Below are 14276 nucleotides of genomic sequence, written 5' to 3' on the forward strand. Positions count from 1 at the left end.
CAGAGATGATCATAGTCACAACACACCGCAAACCGCAATGCCCACCATGAATTATGACGATGACGATGACGGAGACACAATTGCTTTTGAGCAGCGAGAGCCCGAAGATACAGAAAACAGTCTTGATCTACTCCCACCCTTACCTGATCACGATGATAGCAGTCTCGAGGAACACAGCGATCCAGGCGGCGCGGATAATCATACCTTTTTGGAGGCGGAGATGAAGAAACAACTGGCTGATGTTGAGTCCAGTTTCCTACCGGACCCTTCCACTCTCGAAGTGGTTGCTGCGGATAGCACTGCTGGTGTAGACGACACCTACGTCGTTGGCGTGCGCAATGAACATACCCTGGATTTTACAGAGCCTTCTTGGATGAAGCGAGATGTGTCCAGCCATGATCTTACATCCACAAAAGAGGGCTTCCCCATTCGATGCAGTCCTAGCCTGGGCCCTACAGACGATTACACAATGAATTTGGATGGATCGCCGGCGGCTCTGCTAGAGCATTTTGGAGGCAATACTGCCACACTTGAAGCACTTCCATCATCACCAGCCGCAGCAGCAGCAGCTCGCATGGGGAATCGGAGTTATTCTACGTCGCACGAAAGCATTAATGAATCCAGTCAATTATCACAAGGCTACCCGGCCACTCACAGCCCGATAGCAAGCGCCAACCAGTCCATGCAATCAACCGAAGAATCCCAACCGCCTCCTCTCACACATCACAGATTATTCAGCGATGGAAATACCAGCGACGGTGATGTCGCATCTCGTACAGGTAGCCGAAGGAGTAGCCGCCCCAAATATCTAACCAGTCGCCAATCTGCACATCGTCTCTCGTATTCTTCCGCTACAAGCAATGCAACCGAAGTAACTAACAGTGATGCAACATTAGGGGCAGCTGATTTTGCACTACAATCGGGAGGTGCAGTTCCCGGCAATATGGCTGCGGGATCTCGTCGTAACAACCTGGCCAGATCCGTGAGCTTGGGCAGTATGGCATCTGGTATTTCTGGGTATAGCGATGAAGACGTCATTAATAGACGGGAAATGAGTGGAACAACAGATAGCGGCCTCCAGACACTGGATGAGGAAGAATCCCAGTCGCGCCCTGCTTCGTCCCACCAGAAATCAATAGATCGGCACGCGCAAGCAGAGCCTGCTGATGATATCTCCGGGCCCGTGACGCCTAAAGCTCAGCCTCGCGAGCAAGCCTTCCCCACTGACACGGCGATCGCAGAACGGATCAAAGATGTCCAAGTTCCTAGCGCTTTTGTGAAGCAATTCCGCGAAGACTTTGGCAACGGACTGTCTCCTGACAAGCGAGGGGCTGGAGTGACCCCGGGGTTCGCTCGCAGTGGCAGAAACATGACCTTGAAAGAGCAAAGCAGCACGATCGACCGTCTCTCTAAAGAGAACTTTGATTTGAAGATGCGAATACATTTTCTCAACGAAGCCTTGAACCGCCGGTCTGAGGAAGGAATCAAAGAGATGATTTCCGAAAATGTCGAGCTAAAATCAGATAAGTTGAAGCTACAGAAAGATAATCAAGGGCTGAAGCGGAAGGTCCGTGACTTGGAGAAGCAATTGAAAGACCAGAAATCCGATAAGGAGTCAATGTTGAACCATGACCCGGAAGGCGGCTCTGATGAAGAAGACCGTGACCCCACTCAGGATGAGGAGTTGGTATTTTTACGAGAGAGAATCGAGACATATGAGCTTGAATTTGAACGGCTAAGGTCAGAGAGTGTTGCGAGGGAGAGCGAGAAACGGAGATTGGCAGAGATGGTGAAGGCCCTTAGTGACGGCAGAGCGGTCGGGTCGGATTCTGGAGCAAGAGAAGAGAGGGTAGGTCGAAGGTATCACTCACGAGGATTTTGTGCTAATGCACATTCTAGGACATGTGGAAAGACATGCTTGATGCGGAAACTGCAGCTCGCGAACAGGCCGATGAGGAGAACAAGAGATTACGAGAAGAACTTTTACGTGCTAAAGGCGAGGTGAGCTACACCATGGCTCCCGCAGCGCCCTTGAAGACAGGCCATCGTAATCGTGGTGATTCGCTGGCGTCACACTCGGCCGTTTCGGACAGAGACTTGTATCACACCGCTGCAGCTGGAAGCTCTTCAAGTTCTACCCTTGTCATGGAACTCGATTTGCTGAAACAGGAAAATGCGGAATTGCGGAGAGAGGTCAGCGCGCAGGCTTCGATGCTGACGTCGCGGAATCGAGAAAAAGAGCGCTTGTACCAGGAAATTGAGGACCTGAAACTCGGTCAACGCCGCGATCGATCAATTGCGGGTGACAGCATACTGGATAGGTCTGCCTCTAGAGCACAAGGACGACCTTCGTCAAGTATCAGCGACCAGACTGGGCAGTCTCCACTTGACGATGCGGAGCGCGAAGATTGGGAACTTCGAATTGGGGAACTCCGGGACCAGGTTTCTGCGCTCAAGTTGGAGAACCAAACTCTGCGTCAAAGTCTCGAGGAAATAGATAAAGCTTACACGGATGATGTAGAACAAGCTGAAGAAGACTTACGAACCCTTCAGCAGGAACGCGATCAGGCTATCCAGACATCCGAAGAACGGGCTGCCGCCTTGGAAGAGCTGAAAGTCGCCTTCGAAGATCTAAGGGTGGAAGCTCAAGAGGAAATAGATGCGCTTGATGACGAACTAGTCCAGAAGACAAACGCTCTGGAAGATGATGTATATCAGAGAACCGAGGAGTGTCAACGCCTCACAGAAGACCTGCGAACACAAGACGAGAACCTTCGGGCGCTGCAGGCAGAAATGCGTTCTGCCAGTGAAGGTATTATTCGACTGGAGGAAGACGCACAAAATAATCTGCAGCGCTACAAGGCTGTACAGCAAGAGCTTACAGAGTGCAATGAGGAGATGTTATCGCTCGAGAGCAGTTTGTATGAGGCAAACTCCAATGTTCAACGACTCACAGTGCAAATTGAGTCAAGCCAGAATGAAATTGCTTTCCTCCGGGAGGAGCAGGATGGCGACAAGATCAAAATTGGTGACCTAGAATCTGAGCTCAAGACCTATCGGGTGAGCCTTCAAAGTGAGAAGGACAAGACGAGGGATCTTGAGGAGCGCCTGGCTGAGGAGAGACATCAACGCGAGGTTGTCGCAGGCAAAGAGAAACAAGAAGTGCAGCGAATCATGAATGAGCTAAACCGTGAGGCATCATTTGCCAAAGAAGAATGTCGCAAGTTGAGGAAAAACCTTTCGGCGCAGGAAATTGAAACGGCTACGTGGAAGGATCGACTCACTGATTTAGAGAATAATCTGCGAGAAACTCTCGGCGACCTCACGGGCAGTAAGTCTAGCTTGATTGCCAACATCATGAAGTTGCAGAAGGAGCTTGAATCTACTGCGCTAGAACTAGAAAGCACACGGTCTACGCTGGATGAGAAAGAGTCATTATTGCGAAACCGCGATGCGCTACTTGAAAGCCATGGACTGGAATCTCGAAAACTTTCTGAACTTCTTGACCGCGAACGCCATGCTCGTCGTGCAGACAAGCAGTCGTTCGAACAGGCACTCAAATCCCAACACCAGGCATCGCGTACAATCACACAGAGCAACTCCCGTATCTTGGAGCTCGAAAATGCCCGAAATCAGGACCGCAAGCGCTTCACAAACCTCGAACAACAGTTCCGCGAGCAGCTTAATGAACGAAACTCAATGCTACTGACTATCTGGAAACGACTGTCCGGCATGTGTGGGCCGGACTGGGCTCATTCAAACAGCTTAATCAACGGCAACCTGCCAAGCCAGGAGGTGATCGGCAATATTCTTTTCTGGCCAGGATTCAGTCGCAATCTCCTTCTCGCTGTTAAGACCCTAGAGAATGTGATATCGAGCTTTAAGAGCCGCGTCAAGGATATCGAGCGCAATTTGTCAAAACAATATCAAACACTTGAGCACGCTTTCAGCCTGCGGATCAAGAAACTTGACCGGTTAGAGGAGAGTACGATGAACATGCGCGCCCAATTGCAGACTAGAAACCAGACAGGCCTATCACCCGAGCTTTCTAAACTACGGGGGGAGAACCGACTGCTAAAGGCTGAGCTCAATCTGCTTCAAACCCACCCACGCAGCCGTAGCACTACGGCAGGAATGGGAGGTTCGCCTCGGTCATCAACCATTGACGTGACAGAGCGTGGTCCTTTAATACGCGCCGGCACAGCCGCTGAACTACCGCCTTCAAGATCTGGCATCCCCCAACCATCGCAAGTCTCAACCGCAACAACTCTAGTGGAACCTGCCGGTGCCCTAGCCCGCCCACGGCACTTCAAACCATCAGACCACCACGGCAACCAAGAAGTATGGATAAAGCGCCTGCATGAGCTGGAACGCAGACTCAAAGGAGAACGTGAAGCGCGCCTGTTGGATCGAACTGGCGCACGAAGACGTTTGGAGGAGCGTGATGCTGAGAATAGGCGACTCCGCGCACAGCTGGACCGGCAGCGACTTCGCAATGGCATATCTACGGAGACTTCCACTGATGATGGCGGCCATGGACCTCATTCCGAGCCTACCACCGGAGACGAGGGATACAGAGAGCGCGTGGATGAGCATAGTTCGAGTGAGGGGGAAGGTATTACAGTTGACATCGAAGTATAATAAACCCTGTTTCTCTTTCTTCATGTTGCATGACTATCATTACGCATCTTTAGCGGTCGCTGGTGTTGAGCTGTCTTTTGTCTTATTGTCCCGTCTGACATGACTGATTGGTTGACTGGCTGACTGACCTATATACCCCTGGGTTCTGTTTTTAATCATTGATATTGTTGTCGCAACGGCCTATGTACCTATTTTGCCTGAATGGACCACTATTCACAACAGATGCCTTGAAATTGCCAGCATGTTTTTAGTTAGACCATAGAACCCCCTTAGACCTGATTAGACCATGTAGCGTACAGATTGCTAATATACAACATTTCTTCATAGTCATAGCCATATTTATATGACGAGCTATAATTATCCACTGGGCTTCTCATGTCCCTGGACCGCGCCAGCACTTCTCACCTGCTTTGCCCATCTTAACCCACAACTATTACACAGATCCCGATTCCCGCTCGGTCCTCTCCGCCACTCGGGCGTTGTCCTAGTCCCGCACATAGCACAATTCTTCTCCACGACCGCAGCGCTTTGCTTTCGCTTTCGCTTTCGTCTACGGGCAGTGAGACGCTGCGCTTCCTCAGCCAACTGACGGTTCTGCTTTTCGAGCTCGCGCAGCTCAAAATGCCAGCTTGAGCCGCGGGTTGGGTTGAGTTCTTCAAAAAGGTGTGGGCCGATGTCGGTGGGCGATTCAGTGGGGTTCGGTGAGGCTGATAAGGGTACGGCCATGGTTGCGGAGGAAGTAGTGGGCTGAGGGAAGTTCGGGTGCGGCTTTAGGTGAGATTCAACTTGCTGCTGGGCCTGACGAGGGTTCGAATCCCCAAGGCCGGCATCGCTTGAGCTTTGGCTTCGACTTTGGTTGTGGCTTTGGTGCTGGTCTTCAGTGCTTAATGACTGCAGCTGAAGTTGCTTTGGGAAGCGGAGGTGTGCGATCAAGAATGCGGGTTTTGTGGCACCCTCCGCGATGTTGCCCGGATATAGAATGATTTGCGCGGGAAAAATATGGCCTTTCCGGTGACGGATTTTATGAGTGAATGTTGCTCGCTGGTTGTTACGCGAGGTTTCGAGGGCTTGCTGGATTCCTGGCTCCTGGTATGAATCGTCGTTTACAAGGATATCTTGCATGCGCTTGCCCTTGAGATCTTCCGATGACCGACCGAGTACGGGGCGAGATTTCGAGGACATAAAGAGGATAATTCCTGAAAGGGACAACTTTGCCCAGATGTCGTTCTCTGCCAGCCCAGTACGCTCAACCTTGACGAGCTGCTCGGGAGAATACATGGGCAAGAGTCTGCCGACAAGAACCATAAACTGTCGGCCCCGTTGAGTGATGTGCCACCCTCCGTGGTTCTCGAACCAGGTGTAGCCATTCTTCTTTCTTCGGATACGATATATTAAGCTCACAGGATCGCCGGTGGTGCAGGCCCTTAAATCACGGGTTACTGGACCAATATCACTCGGATGACATATGGCGGATAACGTCTTGCCGAGGAGGTCATGCGGCTTGTACTCTAGCACTGTTCGGCATGACGGCGATAGATAGAGAAATTCTCCTTCAAATGACAACACAAAAATCACATCATCTGTATTTTCAACCAGCATATGATGCACATGATTCATGGCTACTGTCTGACCTCTGGCGAGGCCGTTGAGAATTAGTGAAACTTGACTCGAATTAAATGCGGTGGTCGGCAAATGGTCATCCTGGTATATATCCGGCGAGGGAACGACGTAAGCGGGTAGTTGGCTCCGATGGTAATCTATCATATAAGTGCCATCTAGTTCTCAGTCAGTCAAGCCCACAAGACTATCAAGGTTATACATACCAGGGTTTCTGGCCGTGACAGCCTCTGGCCGCTCGACCAAGTCGACTTGAAATCCCACATAATAATCCTTAGTGTTCCAGCGCACGGGAACCATCGTCACCAAGTTCATGAACGGCTGCCCCCCTTTTCTATAATTTATGATGCTAACTTGGATTTCAGCACCTTGCTCGACTGCGTCGTGTAAACGGCTAACAGTATAGGAGTCGGCGAACTTTCGTGGTTCACCTTTGTCAACCTTTGCGTCCGGACTTTGCAGAAAGCGACAGTTGTGTCCAGCAATCTCTTTCTCGGTATATCCTGTAAGCCGTTCAAACGCGTTGGACACATAGACAATTGGGCAGTCGTCCTGGGTGAGGTCACAGAGTACAAATGCACATGAGAGATCCACTGGACCTAGGTCGATTTTAGGGTTACTTCGTGAAGCCACCTCAGACTATGACTATATTAGAAAGAGACTCGAAAATAGGGCAACATATATATCGAATCGATCTGGGAATGATGGAGAGTTGGCCTACCAGAATACCCATCATATCAAACCCACTCCGCGAGTAGATATTGGGGTAAGGCGTGCTTTCCCCGGTGACTTCTGGCCTCGCACCTGTTTGCTTCATTGTCAGTCCAAGTACGAGCTTCTGCGATGGTGATTTAGGTACCCTTTCCTGGCAACGACTTTGGTTGAATGAGCCGATGAGAGGTCCCTGAAATCGAGATTTGAGGGAAAGCGTTGGAATCCTGCCCATGCTGAGTTGTCTGGACTTTTGAAGATTCTACGGGGCGAGCAGATGCAGCTGGTCGAGATAGCAATGTCTGATTTGGAGGAGCAATGACACCGGAAGGCTGAGACTGTCCCCAGTACATGCTCGCGCCTGCATCTTGAGGCTGTGAGCTAGGATATGCCGAGGCATTGTCAGGTCCGGGGGCGTGTGAATGTAAGGAAGCGAAGCTTTCTAGACTGTGGCCTAGAGCTGTCGTAGACGATGGGTACGTAGAGAAATCATATGAGAAAGCACCTGCTGAACCTAAACCCACTGGCATCGAACTGTCCGCCGTGGCGTCATAGGCAAGCATGGGATTATGCAGTGGATAAACATAATCCCCTACCGGGACGGAAGATGTATAGGGCGCCGCCATCTGTGCATGTTGACCCTCATCGTGGCTCCCGTTATAACCTTGGGATCGGGGGACAGAGAACTGCCTGTCATCGAAACCCCCATCGAAGTTACTGGTACCTCGATTGGCCATGGTGAAAGTCCGATCGATCGATCCGATCTGGGCGCTCAAGCCAATCGACGAGAGCAGGATGCAGAAAGCTCGGAGGCTGTCCACAAGCTTCCCCGATATCACTCAGGTAGGATGCAATACAACGGCGCGCGGGCTTGAGACGGCCACCATGAAAGCAATGATATCAGGGGGAGGTCGAGAGGCGAAGTATCCCACGCTAAAGTGGGATGAAATCATAGGTCTACTACGTAGAAATAGGCGAGACAAGTCCGCTGAGGGGAATAACCCGACAGGGTATTCCTGACCTGAACTGTTGAAGTGACCAGTGCCACGGTCAACGTGGAAGCTTCACCTGGGAGCCAGGACAGAAAAGTCGCCCATGCCCTTACGTTCAAGGCCGGAGTAATTGGAAGCGATCAACGCCGCCTCCATGGCGGGCGGAACGAACGGATTCTGCCAATGAGCGCCAGAGAGGACGAATGATGTGTCAGAAGGCGAGGCAGCTTTTCTGATCAATCAACATTCGAAGGTTCGATGAAGAAAGGCGACGCGGGGGGATTGGCCGCAGATGCGATCGTAGATACGGGAGGCGAGGAGGAGGAGGCCGGGGATATCACGTGGCGTAACATTCAGAGTTCAGATTTCGATTGTCCATTTGAAGCTGAAGAAGATCGAGGAGTCCAGACCTGACCTTGGTCAGTTTACCAGGTATTTTAAGAGGCTGATTGGTTGGTGCTCAATGGTCTGCTGTTCCCAATCCTGCATAACATTAAAACATGAGAGTCCAAAGAAGCTTCTGCTGTCAACAAGCCCTGTCACCGATGAAGAACAGACAATCGGCACCCCAGCTCTTCAAGGCCATAAGATCTTGCATGTAACTGAACTTCTTCGCGTATCTACCATGTAAACCATGCAACGATGCTGATTTGGATCTGCTACGTTGTTCCCTAAATTATAGGTGACGACGATCCTCAGCCGTTATAACCATCTCCAATTCCCCGATAATCGCAGAAACGTTCAAGGGGCACTTTCTTTGTTTCACTATCTTTTCAGCCTCCATCCCTTTCCATAATAATCATCATGCTGTACACTCCTTACTGTCAAAGCTGATAGCATTGACTGCTCAAGCTATCTACATTCTGTTTTAGAAGCTAGTTTGTTCCCTTCAGGCACAAACACCTCCTCGGAATCCCATCTTTCGGTCATACGACGATCCCTTTCAGCGACCTCCCCATTGCAACTTCTTCGCGAGTTTGTTTTTTATCACCCAAGCTGTTATCAGTCTGAGCTTTACGCGACTGGTCAACTCGTTCACATATTGATCAGGGTTATCCAAACATCATGGGAGACGCCCCAAACAAGATCTCAATCACAATATGCGGGGACGGCGGATGCGGTATGTTGTGCGACAACCTCACATTCCCAAACCCATCTGATGACCTGGCTCTGGAGAATGCAATTTCTCAATGGCAGTCGGCGCATGAGACTGACCGCTAACAGGAAAATCCTCCATTACTCTGCGCCTGGTTCGCAGCGAATGGGTCCATGAGTAAGTATGATACAAATATTAGTTTGGCCACGTCCTAACGACTACCCTCTCTCTGTCTAGATATGACCCTACCATAGGTAAATACCGCGATCCAGGCCACTTCGGCTCTCACTGATCTGAATAGAGGACTCGTACTCTGTTTCGCGCACCATCGACGGCGAACAGTATTTTTTGTCAATCACTGACACGGCGGGCCAGGAGGAATACCGGGGGCTATGGGCGGCGTCAAATCTCAAGTCCGATGCGTTCCTTCTCGTCTACGACATCACAAGCGAGTCCAGCCTCAGTGCCCTAGACTATTTCATGGAGATGATCGAAATGGAGACAGATCAACGCGCGGAGGACAACCTGCGATTAATGAGGGAACTTGGTGACAGCGCACGAGGTGTGGAATTTGGAATGGCCGCTCCGGTGAAGATTGTTGCGGGTAACAAATGCGATCTCAAGGACAATCGTGTCATCAGCGCGAGAGAGGGTTTGGATTATGCTAGGAAACACAATAGCGGGTTCATGGAAACAAGCGCCCGGGAAATGGTGAACATTGAAGAGACATTTGCTCGTACGAACCCGTCCCAGTCTCCAAGCAGCGCAGTCTGACAAGCTCTAGTTTTGGTTCGTCGCGTCGTGGAAGCCCGTCGAGAACACCACCAATATAACCAGGAGTTAACGAGGCCAACCCGTCATGTGGGGTTTTCCCTGAAGAAGACCCCCACCGGCGCAGTGTCGAAGAAAGCATCCAATACAAACCTTTCTAAACAAACGAACCGACGGCAGGGTATATTCCACAGCCTACTGAAAGGCCGACGGGCAAACACTAGTTTGGAGCAGTCTGGGGGAAAATCAGAGGGCACCTCAGAGCTGGATATGGCGGAAGGCGAGACTCCAAGTCTATGGAAGCGGCTGTGCTGTTGAACATCGTTTTGAGCGTGTCATTGGAAACTCGAAGATTCCCCTATACCCATTCGTTGGACGAGCTCGACGGACATGCATGTATTATATTACAAACTTCCGCAAATGTCTGATTACCTTCTTGTATAGTCTTTTTTTTTTTGAAGGACCGAAGTGGATTGAGCGAAAAATGAAGTCATACCGGACAGGTCCAGATGCTGCAGGCAACCACATACGATATATCCGCACACACTACTACTACTACTACTACTACTACTACTACTACTACTACTCTCTGAATGGTTTGATATGCATGAGAAAGCAAGTAAATTCCGGTCAAAGTCATTCGCTACGATCTCGAGGTGGTAGCATGCAAGATTTGCATATTTATGACGTCGTAGCACTGGGACTCGTAGGGGTGGATCACAAACATTCGGAGAACGTGATATCCACTGCTGCACCCACGCTGCCAGCTATCACGATCTAGAACCTTTTATCAACACATACGGGGCAGCAGAGTTCCAGCTGATCGAGCTCTAGATCGGGCTCTCTGGAGGGATCAGGGTCGCTGCAAGTTGCTGACTCGCCGCAAGAAGCCATGATTTGCTGGTGTATATCGAGCTCGCAGCCCAAACTCCACAGCGTTGGCCGTATTGCACTAATTCAAGCCACGCGAGTTTGGAAAGCCTCACAAGTACGCGGTGTACAGCTTATCGAGAAGTATCTAGATAGCCGGGAGGAGCAAGAATCGGGCTGGTCACTGCGGTCGATGATCGAGTGGCGCAAGAATGAAGTCAAAATACCTTGACAGAGTGTGCGCTACTACATGCTAGCAGCGCTATCACAGGTACAGTTCACGTCATGGACTCACGAACCTTGATGGCGTAGACCCCGTATCTATCTATCTCCGGAGTGCGGGAGTAGCTCGGCAGAAGAAGAGTCGAGTCCTAGCCTAGGCTAGGTGACATGGCAAGGTGATCAGGGCCAACTACAGTCAAGCTTTCAGGCATCATCAGGAGCACCATCCGACTTATCCAGGATTGTTATAGTGAGGTACGGAGACGGCCCCGGTGGGTTGATCCCGCCGTTAGACTGTAGAAGAACATTCTTCCCTGGGTGGTGCTCAAGCCTCAGCGTCAGTGCTGCCGTTGCCGTTGCCCATGGGGCGGCTGCAGGACAATCTTGGTTACATAGCGCCGCTGCTCAGTGCTCGGCAAAGGCGTGCCGATAGGGAGCCACCAGAACCCGATCTTGTGCCGGAGCCCGCTTATGCACTGGGGAGGGAGCATAGTTGCCAGATTCAGCAGGTCTGAATATACCTCACCAGCTAACCTAGAATCCTGGGGGCTGGGCATCGGGCAGCGGGCATAATTCAGTGATCTCCGTATGAATGCATAAATCAAGAGCGCGTCTCGGCTTCAAGATGGCCAGGTACCTAATATATGAAAGAGCATACCTACAAAATACGAATACATAGGCTATAACATAGGGTGAAGGTGTCCTGTAGAACACTCAGATCAGAAACCAGAAATCGGATATACGGCTCTTATTGAGAAGTCTGCAAGATCAGATAATCAACGAAGGCCTAGCGACAAATTGCTCCATCTGGACTGCAAATGTCTCCGAGCTCCGAGTCTAGCTGAGACGAGTTTGGTTCCTTTGACAGATTGTTTCCGCGATCCGATGGCTGTGCTCCGTACAGTATATTGCTAATTCTGTATAGTTTCGTGTGGGAGAACGGCTTTAACCTACCTCTAGGTTTACTGCTTAATTTTGATGACTGACTTGGAGGCAGTAAGCTTCAGCTAGACGTCGCAGTGCCAATTCAAACTTGCTCGGAGTACCCGTGACCTTGGAAGAAAGCAACTAGGCCAAAGTATAAGCAGCTGTCCTGAGTGTAAATGCAAATACCGCGGGAGCGTAAATTTGCACGGAGAACGGTAACAATCTCCGGAAGCACATCTGAATAATTCCAGAGGACGATTTTAAGAAATGATTACTTTTTTTTTTTTTATTTATTCGAATTATTTGGATTTTTCTTAGCTTGAATAATCAAGGTCAGCATTAATCAGAAACGATGCTAGTATAATAAAAGAACGTGCCTTCCCTCTCAAGCTTCGAACGAAACTTCCTGGCTTCAGATCCGGCTCTACTACTTTTGGGTGACAACCGTCGACCACATACTTCTCCCACCCTCAGCCTGGTTCGTCAACCTCATGGTATCATCGACTTTGGACTTGACGTATTTCTTGTTGATCGCCAGTTACCAAACTATTGCGACTGCGACTGCGAAATTGATCAAGCGGTGATAGATTGCTTTTATGCACAAGATCCCCTCTCCACTCTTCGGCTCCGACTCTATCTATATTCTATATTCATATACACCACAATGACGGCGCGGCAATCAACACCAGCTTCAGAAAACTCCCACTCGGACAGCGGCATTCGTAAGCGCGTTTGCAAGGCTTGCGATAGATGCCGGCTGAAAAAGTCAAAGGTATGAAATAGGCCTATATCAGCCCAGACTCAGCGCCCACTGATGCGCTGACCCGGCGCAGTGTGATGGAGCCAAACCGTGCAGCAGATGTCGAGCAGACAACACCCTATGTGTGTTTGGCGAGAGGAAGAAGGCCCATGACAAAGTGTACCCTAAGGGGTGAGCATGCCTGGCTGTGGCCCCTTATACAAGACTTGAAAACGAAGCTAACCACTGTGCCTTAGATATGTGGAGATGCTGGAGCAACAACAAACATGGCTGGTCAATGGCTTGCAGGAATTATATCGCCGGCTTCTCGACGGTGATGGGTGGCAGGGAGAGCCACTGAAATGCGAACCCAATGGGCAGCCATTAACACACGATCTCCTTACGCAGCTCGGCGCTCTCGACACGGCTAAACACGAGCGATTCGAAGAGCACGCAGAAGCTATGCAGCAGGACCTTTGGAAGCAGAACGCGGGACATATGCAGCGCCAGGACTCTTCAGATACCAGTTCCGAGAGCGCACACTCGCCCATCCTGGCAGCCCATTTCTCAGACCCTTTCGCTGCGCGGACATTACCACAAACACCGACAACAGTCAGTCCACCCACAACGCTGCGAATAGATGTCCCGCAACCGGCAGTTAAGAGTGAACCGCCGCAGATGACCCCGACGAACATGTACGCTACTACCATGTCCATGCCACGAGTGGTCGACCCGTCAGAGCTGCAGAGCGCCCAAATACAGAATCCCCAATGGCCTAGCCCTGGCTTTGGAAGCTATGATGATATAGACTTAATGTCCGCTCAATATAGCGGTCTACCGTACGATGACGTATCCTCACCCATGTTCAACCGTCCGATGCCAATGGGATGCCTAATACCCGGGTCATACGGGAGCATGGATAACAAGAATGAGTTTGAGGATATCAACCAATTTCTGAATCCACAGTTGGAGATTACGTCGTGACGGTACACGGCCTCAATCAAGATGCTGTACGATATCATTTATGGTCTTGGTCTTTCAGGTCTCTTGGGTTGGGCGGCTTTTCTGCGGCGGCTTTCGGGTTTGGTGTTTGGTGTTGGAAAAATATACGGAGTACAACTTGACATCTTGCGGTATATGGACCTACCTATCTACATTCTTCTACATTCTCTATTCCCATTCCCTCTCTCCTCTTGTTTCGATCTACCTTGCCGTGCTATAGAGGACGAACAATCTACCAATAATGAGTTAAACGTATTAATGTCAAATATCTCATGGATGATATAACAATGATTGTCTTCAACCCGAGGTTCCTGACCTTCTCACGGCACGGCAAGCTCTACCAAAACAAAAAGGGAGTGAGCCAGAACATGACGTCGAATATTCATGACTAATCGGAGGCTGGTGCACGTCACGAGTCAACTTTGAACCCCGTCAGCTCTTATCTCCGGCCCCGTCCGTCAGTGTCAGCAGCCCGAATACAAACAGAACTTGAATGTGCGATTTTTTTGCAAAAGGCTGATCCACTACTTCGGTAATCGGTACAACGGTACAAACGGCTGAGGCTTTACGGTACGGCACAAGTTGCTTTTTCTTGTACTCTGCACTCCGGACGTTGTAGACACTTCTAGCTAGGGTTTTAGTGTGTAGGAGTATATTCAAACAACGATTCCATGCATCCTGCAAGAAG

At 50.3% G+C, this 14276-nt stretch overlaps 3 protein-coding genes across 3 annotated transcripts; 2 read left to right on the plus strand and 1 right to left on the minus strand.

Moving 5' to 3' along the window:
- Positions 1 to 4843: 4843 nt before the first annotated feature.
- lreA (GATA transcription factor LreA) lies at positions 4844 to 7869 on the minus strand. The gene is made up of 4 exons (XM_073721783.1): positions 7118 to 7869; positions 6980 to 7062; positions 6465 to 6897; positions 4844 to 6416 (listed from the first exon to the last, which is right to left on the minus strand). The coding sequence occupies exons 1-4, from the start codon at positions 7704 to 7706 to the stop codon at positions 4999 to 5001; spliced, it is 2523 nt and encodes an 840-aa protein (XP_073586356.1). The 5' UTR covers positions 7707 to 7869; the 3' UTR covers positions 4844 to 4998.
- A 940-nt stretch (positions 7870 to 8809) lies between these two features.
- Positions 8810 to 10461, plus strand: BDW74DRAFT_111272 (putative RAS small monomeric GTPase). The gene is made up of 5 exons (XM_073721784.1): positions 8810 to 9081; positions 9186 to 9234; positions 9295 to 9311; positions 9359 to 9793; positions 9842 to 10461. Exons 1-5 carry the CDS (start codon positions 9027 to 9029, stop codon positions 10144 to 10146), a joined length of 861 nt encoding a protein of 286 aa, XP_073586357.1. The 5' UTR covers positions 8810 to 9026; the 3' UTR covers positions 10147 to 10461.
- Positions 10462 to 12160: 1699 nt separating this feature from the next.
- Positions 12161 to 13940, plus strand: BDW74DRAFT_147898 (Zn(II)2Cys6 transcription factor domain-containing protein). Its single transcript, XM_073723610.1, has 3 exons — positions 12161 to 12619; positions 12681 to 12778; positions 12844 to 13940. The coding sequence occupies exons 1-3, from the start codon at positions 12512 to 12514 to the stop codon at positions 13568 to 13570; spliced, it is 933 nt and encodes a 310-aa protein (XP_073586358.1). The 5' UTR covers positions 12161 to 12511; the 3' UTR covers positions 13571 to 13940.
- Positions 13941 to 14276: the final 336 nt, after the last annotated feature.

The sequence above is a fragment of the Aspergillus multicolor genome (assembly GCF_047715735.1).
Source record: "Aspergillus multicolor strain CBS 133.54 unplaced genomic scaffold BDW74scaffold_5, whole genome shotgun sequence".
Taxonomy (NCBI): domain Eukaryota; kingdom Fungi; phylum Ascomycota; class Eurotiomycetes; order Eurotiales; family Aspergillaceae; genus Aspergillus; species Aspergillus multicolor.

Coding starts and splice junctions, on each gene's coding strand:
- lreA (XM_073721783.1), bottom strand. CDS start 7,706: ATGGCCAATCGAGGTACCAGTAACTTCGATGGGGGTTTCGATGACAGG. Junction 6,898..6,979: donor TTGATATGATGGGTATTCTG/GTAGGCCAACTC, acceptor ATATAGTCATAG/TCTGAGGTGGCTTCACGAAG. Junction 6,417..6,464: donor TGTCACGGCCAGAAACCCTG/GTATGTATAACC, acceptor ACTGAGAACTAG/ATGGCACTTATATGATAGAT.
- BDW74DRAFT_111272 (XM_073721784.1), top strand. CDS start 9,027: ATGGGAGACGCCCCAAACAAGATCTCAATCACAATATGCGGGGACGGC. Junction 9,082..9,185: donor ATGCGGGGACGGCGGATGCG/GTATGTTGTGCG, acceptor GACCGCTAACAG/GAAAATCCTCCATTACTCTG. Junction 9,794..9,841: donor CATTGAAGAGACATTTGCTC/GTACGAACCCGT, acceptor GACAAGCTCTAG/TTTTGGTTCGTCGCGTCGTG.
- BDW74DRAFT_147898 (XM_073723610.1), top strand. CDS start 12,512: ATGACGGCGCGGCAATCAACACCAGCTTCAGAAAACTCCCACTCGGAC. Junction 12,620..12,680: donor GCCGGCTGAAAAAGTCAAAG/GTATGAAATAGG, acceptor GACCCGGCGCAG/TGTGATGGAGCCAAACCGTG. Junction 12,779..12,843: donor GACAAAGTGTACCCTAAGGG/GTGAGCATGCCT, acceptor ACTGTGCCTTAG/ATATGTGGAGATGCTGGAGC.